The sequence below is a fragment of the Elephantulus edwardii genome, unplaced genomic scaffold (assembly GCF_000299155.1).
Source record: "Elephantulus edwardii isolate Elephantulus edwardi_28Jun2011 unplaced genomic scaffold, EleEdw1.0 scaffold00157, whole genome shotgun sequence".
Classification (NCBI taxonomy): Eukaryota; Metazoa; Chordata; class Mammalia; order Macroscelidea; family Macroscelididae; genus Elephantulus; species Elephantulus edwardii.
Genome location: NW_006399907.1, coordinates 3054244 through 3065040, shown reverse-complemented (window position 1 = coordinate 3065040; position 10797 = coordinate 3054244). Strand labels below are relative to the sequence as shown.

The 10797-nt window shown below is 39.4% G+C and overlaps 1 protein-coding gene across 3 annotated transcripts in view; it reads right to left on the bottom strand.

The window, feature by feature from the left end:
* The window catches only part of PPFIBP1 (PTPRF interacting protein, binding protein 1 (liprin beta 1)), an 86066-nt gene that overhangs the window by 2024 nt on the left and 73245 nt on the right, over positions 1-10797 (bottom strand). For all 3 annotated transcript variants that reach the window (XM_006895064.1, XM_006895065.1, XM_006895063.1), the window contains 5 exons: positions 6481-6603; positions 5899-6024; positions 4831-5019; positions 2098-2277; positions 1000-1065 (listed from right to left, as the gene is read on the bottom strand). In XM_006895064.1, coding sequence (XP_006895126.1) covers positions 1000-1065; positions 2098-2277; positions 4831-5019; positions 5899-6024; positions 6481-6603 — 684 coding nt within the window. The remainder of the gene's footprint in view (positions 1-999; positions 1066-2097; positions 2278-4830; positions 5020-5898; positions 6025-6480; positions 6604-10797) is intronic.

Genomic DNA, 10797 nt, shown 5'->3' with positions numbered 1-10797 from the left:
AAATTTCAGACTCCTCCAATGACTTAATTCCAAATCAACATTGTTAGGTATCTGTTAGAGCAGCACCCTTCTCACTTCCTAAACACATGCCTCTGGAAACTCTATGAACTTTGATCAATGTTGATAGTTGTAGAGGGGCTTCAGGTCTTTTGTTCATAGGGTCGCTATGAATTGTGCTTGACTTGAAGGCAATCAACAACAACATTGTTGCCAACATAGACTAGCACAGGTAGATGGCTTTCGCAAATAGAAATTTATCCTCTCAGTTTGAAAAACTCATTATGGCTTCGTTGGTTCCAACTCAAAGCAATGCTCTATTGGGTTTTTGAGAATGTAAATACTGACAGGAGAAGACTGACTATCTTTCTTCCATGGAACAGCTAGTAGACTGGAACTACTGGTTAGCAGTGCAACACTTTATGGCCTGCACCACCAGAGTTCTCACTGGTGGAGGCTAGAAATTCAAATTCAGGGTGCCAGCTCTAGAGGAAGGCTTCTCTCCCTCTGTGTGAGGTGAAGGTCCTCATCTCATTTCAGCATTGGTGGGCCTGGCATCCCTGGGGGATAACTGTGTGTCTTCCAAGGCTTCCCTTGGATCTGTGCGGTTCTTAGTGCAGGGACCTATGGGTCCAAGGGTCACACTCCAAGCTGGGATTTTATTTAAGTAATTAGACCCCTCCCTCATTGGTTTCTTTTCTCTCCTTTTATCTCTTCTAAGATTAAAAAAAAAAGATCCAGGCAGGCCATACTCCAGGAAAATCCCTCTTGGGTTAGATCAGGGCTTGTGTCCTCACTAAGGGTTGCACCTCTAATCACACTTACTTACAACTAAACAGCCAACTGGCTCATCACCTTAGAGCACAACAGGGTTATATCATGATATAACTGCAAAGCCCCAGAGAACCATGAACCAGCCAAGCTGACGTTTTGTGGGAGACACAGCCACTCCATGACAGATATATCCAGAATAACATTTTTAATGTATTTTCACAGACTTACTGTTAGATTGTTGATGCCTTCAGAGAATGCACCTATCTGTCTCACTGTCCCTTCTGAATCTTCCATCTATAAAGAATATACCAGAACATGACATAATTTCCTTATATAATTTCAAGGAAAGTAAAGCAAAATTAACACAAGTCTAAGACACATTACAAGTAGTACTGAATAGTGTAGGAGCTAAAACACATTTAATAATAATAATAATAATATTTTATTACTAGAATCAGAAATTTAAAATGGAAATCTCAAAACAATCTATCTTAAAGCTCAGATTTGACAAAATACCACATTGTTGCTTATTTAAAGGGCAATATATGTTCTATGACTTTGATCTGAAAAGGCTAGACCTGAAAGGTATGATTCTGATCTTGTACAATATGCAGATTTTCTTAAGAGAGAAGCAGTGTAGCATAGATAAGAAGACATTGACTTCAGGGTCAGGCATCCTGTAGAGTCAGAAGCGACCTATAGCTGACCTTCTGGTGGATTTTCAGAGGCAGTGAGTTGATCACACAGGAGAAGATTGCCCATCCTTCTCTCCTGTGGAACAGCTGTGGCCTGAACTATGTATGTACCTTTGGAACTGCAGTTCAGCTTCTTCTCACTAGGCCACCAGAGGGTCAGGCTAGCAGGTTGGAATTTAAGTTTTTCTACCAGCTCTCCCATCCTGAACAAGTTATTGAACTTTATGTGCCTCACTTTTCTTATCTATAAAATGAGGCTGGCAGTATTCCCTATATCTTAGAATTAGTATGAACATTGTTATTGTTGATTGCCATCGAGTCGAGCACGACTCATAGCAACCCTATGAACAAAAGGTCTGAAGCCTTTCTATAACTATCATCCATTTATCAAAGTTCATAGAGTTTCCAAAGGCATGTTGTTTGGGAAGTGGATACCACTCCTGCTTCCAAACTATGAACATTAGCACCTATAAAGTGCACAGAACAAAGCATGACGCATAGGAAGCAATATGTACATGGGAAATATTATTTTATTATTATTTTTAAAATTTTCACAAATTTCCTTAATGAGTGTACACAGTTTTCTAATACTTGGAGACCTTTAAAAACAGTCACAGAGTGGTTTATTTACCTGTTCTAATCGGTCCAAGTCATCATCATCATATAGGTGGATGTCCAACCCTGCTTTAAATCCTTTCTTAGATGTATTTCCTGATGTCTGTCCCAATTCCATTGGACAAACATATTCTTCACCATCTTCCTGTTTCTTTTTTCTCAGATTCCCAAAATTGCTGAAGGTTAATTTCTTTGGCTTTAAAAGAAAAGCAAATAATAGTATCCAGGGGTTTGTTAAAACTCATGACAAAAGATCATGTACATGCAAAATTTAATTAATTATCCAATCATATAGAGAGGAGTAAGTGGATGATTAAATTTATAGAACGAAAACAAAAATAGCATAGAGATATTCTAGATCTCAATGTGAAACATGAGCCTTTGTTCTAAACATAAGAAGGGTGAGGTTGTTTTTCTTTGACACACTAGCTGGGTAGTCACAGAGATAAGCAAAACATGTTCAGAGCTTTTGTTTTGATTAAACAGGACTTAATACAATGTGGTTGCTCAGGGCTGAATCCAATTTTTCAAGGTTTTTCAATCCAAGATCAGAAAAAAGAAAATGGTGATTATTCTTTGTATGAGGTTATGATTATCTTGTGTGCCTGTAAGGTTTCCATATTCTACATGGCATCTGATAACAGAAGTCTAGTTATTTTGGAAAGAAAATTTCCAATGATAATTAGACCAGAAACTTCATCTTAGTTACTGGATAGGCTTTCAGAGTACTCATTAAGGGGATGGTGATCCGGCTGATGACTCAAATCTAAAACAGAACAAAATCTTTCAGAAGTTTCAGCTCTGCTCTATCTTCTAAGGGAGAAAAAGGACTGATGAGATGCATTCAGACAGATACAGGACATCAAACATACACAAAAAGGACCTGGCAGATGTTCCTGAAAAAGCCAGTGAACACTATCTCTACATTAAGCTGCTTATGGTAACTTTGGAAAGGTAACATTAAGATTTAGTAGGGGGGGGAAAGCCATCTCAATTTGGTATGATTCATGAAGAAAGGATGCTCTTGGTGTGTGGTGCTGCAGAAGAGCACAGAATATTCCATGGACTGCCAAAAGAACAAACAAGTCTATCTTGGAGGAACTGCAACCAGGCTGTTCCTCAGAGGGATGGATAGTGAAGCTCCATCCCACATACTTTGGGTATGATGTCAGGAAGGGCCAGTCCTTGGAAAAAAAGACATCATGCTGGCAAAGTCACAAGCCTAGTGCTGTCTCTGTGCATTTGCCTATGAAGAAGGGAAGACTCTCAATAAGGTAGACTGACACAGTGACTGTAATAATGGGCCCAGGCATATCAGAAATAGGAGGATGTGCGGACCAGGGCAAGGTTCCAATCTGATGTTCACAGGGTCTCTGTAAGTCACAGTCAACTTCATGGCATTTAACATCAACAACATCCCTGCTGCTCTGCTTTGCTCTTCATTTCTTGTCTTTTTTTTTTTTTATAAAGAAGACACATATAAAAAAGCAAACACTGCCTGCTCCTCCCTACATGAAACATCTAGACTAGGCGAATGCATGGAGACAGGCAGTAGACTCATGGTTCCCAGGGACAGGAGAAAGGAAGGGTATGGGGAATGCATGCTCACCAGACACAGAGTCTTGGGAGTGATGGAAGAGCCTTGAAATAAACTGTGGCTCACTGTGTGGCCATGCACACCACACAATCTAGATTATAAAAACAACTTTTCTTTTCCTGCCTGATCTGTGTCTTTCCACTCTCCTTTCCAATAGTGTCATGTTTCCTCCTTGAGTCTCTATGAAAGGGGAGTGAAGTTTCTTCTTTCTAATCACTCTGTGTTTAAACTCACTCCAGCACTCTTCCCCCAGCACAGCTAGTACGCCTGGCCATGGCTTAATGGAAAAAGCTCAGGCCTGGAACTCAATCAATACACAAAAACTCCTTGCCACTGAGTTGGAACGGATTCATAGCTGACCATCCAGCAAGTGTTCAAAGGCTGTAAATCCCAAGGGAGGAAAACTGTCCACATTCTCCCTTGAACCAGCTAGTGGATTCAAATCAGGCACCTTCGGGTTGGGAGTGCAACTCCCTGACCACGATGCCACCAGAGCCCCAGAGCCTGGAGCAAGTCTTGTCATGTCTCAGGTCCTAAATGATGATCTTAGAAGAAGGAGCTACAGATCCCTGAGGAAGAGTCACTGGCCAGACCCAGATAAGGAAAGCAAAAGCATGTGTCTAAACATTCTTCACTTCTTCAGTAAGTTTTCCAAGCTTGCTAACCTAGCCAATTTTAAATCACAGAAATGAGAAAACTGAACAACTTCACTCTATATCTGGGCCTAAGTCATGGCTTATCTGCTTTGGCAAAGTACAGATGACAGTAGTCTACATGTTAATTCTAATAAAATAGGGAGCTCTAAGGCCTAGTCTGTCAGAAGTTGCGCTTCTAAGCCAGGGCCACACCACTCTGGTGGTTTGCAAGATGGACAGTCTCCTCCTGTGTGATTTATAGCCTCAGAAAGCCAAAGGCGGGCCAGCCATAAGTCATCTCTGACTCGACAGCCATGAGTAAGAGAGATGAAATAACATGATGGAAAGCTTTCTCCAGAAAGAAACTTCCAAAAATTATTTTGCTTACTTTTCAAGATGTACTAATACCTTTAATCCACTCATAAAACTAAGTCCCTGAAAATAGAACATGGAAGTAAGAATAGGGGGAAGAAAAAAAATAATCAAGCTTTCATTTCAGGTCTGGGTTTGAACCAACCTTCACTTTGGCGGTAGCTGTGAGAAGGACATAATCTGGTAACTCCATGGCATCGCGCTTCTGCTGTTGGGCCTCTGCACCAATCAGAAGGTTGAAATGAGTGGCCAAATGTCTCCGCAACAAAGTCTTATTTGGTGGAATGTTCAATAACTGAGCCATTGTTTCTACATTAAAACGAGGTTCCAGAACCTGCAAGAAAAGGTAAGAGCTCATCAGGCACCATATATCATAGGTATTCATAACAAGATTTATAATCTCAAAGCTCTTTCATTTAGATTATCTCCAATGACTCAACAATCTAGTGAGGTGGTGAAGGTATGGACTTTGCTCTTGAAGTCTCTTTATTTTGCCTAGGCTAATAAATGGTGGAGAGTAGTGGTGGTTTAGTGGTGGAATTCTCATCTTCCACACTGGAGACCGACTCTGGTTTAATTTCCAGTCAAAGCACCCTGTGCACAAGTCACCACCCATCTGATGGAGAAGGCTGTGTTGCTATGATGCTGAGTAGGTTTCAGTAGGGCATACAGGCTAAGATGTTCTAAGAAGGGACCAGTTAATGAATACTCTAGGGATCAAGGGATAGTATAGGATTAAAAGCCTTTGGTTCTATTATACATGGAGTCAACAGGTCAGGAACGGCTTGACAGTAACTAACAACAATAACAACAACAAACGAGGTAGAACTCATCCTGAACTAAAACCTCAATATCACAAAGTTAGGGCTCTTGCCTCTCTGATGCCTTCAGAAGTTAACTCCTGCAACAAAAATATACATATATATGTGTGTGTCTTTGAAGGGGCCTTAAAACATGATTAATTGAGATACAGTGGTCAGAGAGTAACCAGCATCAAAGATGTCAGTAACAGAGAAATATGCATATACCATGCTTCAGTTACAGGATGTGAATAAGAAAATATAGAAAGCAATACTTAGAAGGTAGAGATCCCTAGAAAGAGTGCAGGGGAGTTGGGTGAGATGACGGTAGGATGATGACAAGTAAACCAGTAATACTTGACTCTTAAAGGACACAAAACAATTGACCAATGTGAAATAATAACAAAGCTTACCATGAGGCCCCCGTGGACACCACTGCCTCTGAGATTGGGAGCGTACTCGGCCAGGTCCACTGAGCGCAGCCACTCCATCACACGGTGATTGGTCCACTGCTGAACCTCTGAGGGGGCGAAGCTATTCTATGAGAGCAAACAGCCACAAGAGCTTCAGCTGTTGACAACAAGAACCCCACAACTACACCCACTGCACATTCTATCCGAACAATCCACCCCCACGGAACAAAGTCACTTGTCATCCTACTGAGTATTCAGAGCAAGAGTAAAAAATGTTTACAACTTTGAGTTAGTTTTTTTTAAGAACTTACATCAAGGCACTTCAAATTTTAAACACAGTACCATAAGGAAGTTAAAAAAAAAAGCAGAAGAAGAAGAAGCAGCACAAGGGAAGAAAACAGTCCTGTAGCTACAGCTACCATGAAGAAAAAAGACAGGAAGACAGGAATATAACGCCCAACAAATGAATTAAATTGAGTGTGAGGACCCAAAGGATTCAGGAGCTTTTTCTGCAGAATTCAAGGGTTAAGGGCCGTACATGCATGAGAGTGTACATTTATGAGCCTCTATCTAACATGGTACCTCGTCAGATGGTCGTCTCCGCAGACAGTTTGGTTCAAAGTTGTTTATTCTCAAGACCTGGATGGCTCTTTTGATGCTAAGATGGTGAAGCACACTCACTACTTTCAAAGACAGTAAGTCATCCTGCAAACAAGAAAAACAAACAAACAAACAAACAACACAACTCTCACTGTGTTAGTCCGTTTGCTTTTTTGTGTTTTTGCTTTTTTGCTGTTGAGTTGGAACCAATTTCTAAGTAACTCTCCAGCGGATTTTCAGAGGCTTTCCCATCCTTCTCCTGCAGAGCAGCTGTTGGATTCAAACCGCTTACCTCTGGTTGGCAGTGTAACTCAATACCCACTAGACCACCTATAGTGGGAGGGCTTTCTCAGGGACACCTTGGATAACTGGAATAAAAGTAGCCGAGCCCCTCTACCCATATGCCACAAAGGCTTGTCAGTGTCATTCTCTTCTGTGAACCAAACAAAATCATACCTAGCACCCAATACACATGAGAACTAAAATCACTGTTGTTCCAGCTAGAAATCTCCCATTTCTCTTTGCCTGAGGTGGGATTATAGGACACCTGAGGTGGGATTATAGGACCCAAAGTCTCTAAGAAACACTGTTTGCAAACCACTAGCTGGGGACAGGACAGAAGGTTTGATATGACAGCAGATTAGCACAATGAAGGGGACAAACCATTCTCTTTATCCTTTTAGAAGATAGATAAGAGTCATGTCTATAGATAACCAAGATTTAATTTTCTGAGTAAGCAACAATTTTATGGAAATGCACATTCATGTTTATTGCTGCATTATTCACAACAGCAAAGAGATGGAAGCAACCCACGTGCCAATCAACAAATGAATGATGGTGAATTCACACACTGAATATTACAGAACAATGAAAAAACAATGAAATCATAAAACATTACACAACATGGGTAAGCTTGGAAGACATTCTGTTGAGTGAAATATCTTAGTCAAAAAGACAAAATACTGCATTAACACTTTGTTATAAAACAGGACTGACTTGAGGGGTTACAGGGAGATTAAGAAAAGAGTGGACAGATAATAAAACACTTGCGTTGGAACAGATGAGGAGAAGAAGGGCTCAAAAGGAATGTATGATTAGGTATTATAGAAATGACAACAATCTGGAACAAGAGGTACATTACAAAATGGACTGGGGGAGGGGGAGAAGGGAGATGGAAGAAAATGTGCAGTAATAAATGAATTTTAAAACCTTAAAAACAAAACTAAAAACACAAAGCAACAATTTCAGGGAACTGAGAAGAGTGCTGTTGTTTTTATATTATCCACTGCTTGTCCCAGGCCTCAATTCCATAACCTAGTTCTAGGATATTTTATCTATCAAACACTGTACACTATCTTTTTTTTTTCAAGGTGTTTTTTTTTGTGTTTTTTAAATTTTTGTGTGCGTGTACCGTCAAATCAGATCTGACTGGTACAGGAGGAGATTGTCCCTCCTTTCCCGGCAGAGCATCTGGTGGATTTGATCCGTGCGCCTCTGGGATTGTAGTTGCAGTTCCTTTCCACTAGGCCACCAGAGCTCCCCTTGTACACTATCTTGGAAAACCTATGGAAATCAGTGCAAAAGCTCTGGTGAACATTAAAGAGAAAAAAGAAATGAAGGAGTGACAAGTATCAACACACACTATCTTCCTCAAGGTAAAAACTACCAGTCTGTGGGTCCTGGAAACATTTTTAACCAATCAAACACAACAAAATAAATTCTTTTAGAAGAAGATAACTGTGTAGGCAGTATTAACACATAGTGTTAAACATAGTCAGTAAAGAAATAAGGAATCATTGGTTTGAGAAAAATCTTACAGATAACATAGGGTAAAAACTTATTGTGCTATGGAAATAAAATTTAGAGTAAATTTATTAAATTAGTTTAACATTTTAAAACTACTAAATAAAAAATTTTTCTTGATATTTTTTTCCCTAGAGGAACTTCCTAAAAGCAGTATCTTGTGGCAAGTGAGAAACAATGTTTAACACATTTTAATCTAGGATTAAAATGTGTAAAAAAAAGTGTTCTGTCTCAAAGTGTTTTCACTTTTGTCCTTCTGATTTCCTTCCTTCTAGAGGCTGTAAGAGTAGCTGGTTCTTTCTCTATTTGCTGGAGATGCTGAGTCAAGTAGTTTATTTTACACTTTTTTTTTTCATTTCTACATTATATATTTATTTCTATCTGGCAAGAATTTTGGGAGCAAACTGTGCCATATCTTCTTTGAAGTAAGTGAAACAATTGATATCCTTAATAGAAATGACTTAATGAAACCTCCAAATTAGTAAAATTATTTGAGAATTTGTATTATATTTTTTTAAAATAACTTTCATGAACAATTACAGAGATTTTGGATTTCCATTCATTCACTGCTGCAAGCACTTTTTCCTATATGTTTGTTTATTGCTATGACCTGCTCCCTGATGATTGCCTTTGCAGTGTCCCAGAGGGTTTGGGATGTTGTGTTTTCATTTTTATTCATTTCAAGGGACACGTAAGACATTTTAACAAAGGCTATTCTCATCTAACTAAAGTCTATCAGGGATTTTCTTTAAAAAAAAACACTAAATATTAATGCTTTTGCTCTGATGGCCTAGAGTTAAGAAGCTGATCTGCAATCCCAAAGGCGCACGGTTGGAATCCAACAGCTGCTCTGTGGGAGAAAAATGGGCAGGCAGTCTCCACCCATCCAATTAACTACTACTGAAAACCTGCTGGAGGGTCAGCTACAGCCATTTCTGATCCTATGGTACACAACAACAACAATCTAAATAAGAAGGTTTTTCTTAAAAAAGGTCACAGTTTAAAGTTTAAGTCAGAACAACGTGGGGCTTTTTTGAGGGGGTAATTTTTAAAACTTCCAACTTTAAAATAATTTTAAATTTAACAAAAAGTTGTAAAGATAGCATATATTCTTGTAATGAATAATCTGCCTGCAGAAATTATTAAAGATTGTCTAGCAAACAGATGTAAAGAGAATAGTCTGTTTGAAACACAGGATAGGACAGGGTCTGGATCTGTTGTTTATAGGGTCACTATGGGTTGCACTCATCAACAACAACAACATAAACTTTTAATTCTGCTTCCCCTAATCTTATATAACCATGATGTTGTTGTTGCTGTTAAGTGCCGTCAAGTCAGAGATGAAAGACCTGAGCACTTGTATAACTTTCATTGTTTTTCCAAGTTTATAGAGTTTCTGAAGGTAAGCTGTTTCGGAAGTGGATGCCACTCCTGCTTCCCAGCTTGTTTTAATTGGGGAGCTCCATCAAACACTGTCCACCATGGGTAACCATTATCACATTTGGCACATCAGTGTCACAGTGTTCAGCATCACCGCAATCACGAGTTACCTCTGTACAGCAATGCACAGACCAGTGCAATACCACCCAGAAGAATGTTTGACCAAAACCAATTAAATCCAGACCTGAGGGCCGCAGATTAAAATCACCCCCCTTTACAACTCTATCAACTAAATGGTTGCTACTTTGTGCTACCAAGTCAGAACCTACTCTTAAATGAGCCTCAAGTGGGTTTTCTGAGGTTTTGTTTCTCCCTCTGAGCAGCCAGTGGATCTGAACTACATACCTTTGGTTTGGCAGCACAACTTCTTACCCCTAGGCCCACCAGACTTCCCTTTAACTAAACTACAGACTTTATTAAGATTTCAGGTCTTTTCACTTTGAGGTCTTTTTTCCTATTCTAGAATCCAATGTAGGATACCACTTTTTCTGAGTTATAGAATTTCTGGAGTCAAATTTTCCAGGGTAATTTAGTCTGCTGTAGCTATGAAATTTATGTGTCTTTAAGCTTTAATTTGCTCACTTGATTAGGTAAGTAAATATTTAATGAATGTGTTCCAGCCAGAGCAAGGAGCTATAAAGATAGGGATGCAGAGACAAACATCCTGGGTGGAGATCCTCTATCACTGTCTGTCTGTGGAATCTTGGTTAAATTACCCAATCTCTCAATTTCTTGGTTTCCTCACATAAAAAATTGTAGTAGTATTAACTTGAAAAGCTGTTGAGGAAATAAATGTCTGAACATATGAATACAATATTGATTTCAGTATTTAACGAGATTAAAAGAAAGTTGTTGAAGACTGCGTATTAATTTGAGTAACTTAGAAGGGTATCTGGCATATAATAATTACTCACTGTACAACATATATTAACTACTACAGATGGGTTTCTGTGGACTGAGCTCAATGTCAAGAAGACAAAGATTCTCACCACTGGACCAATTGGCAGCGTCAGGATGGATGGCGAAGAGATTGAGATTGTTCACAGCTTCAGTTTG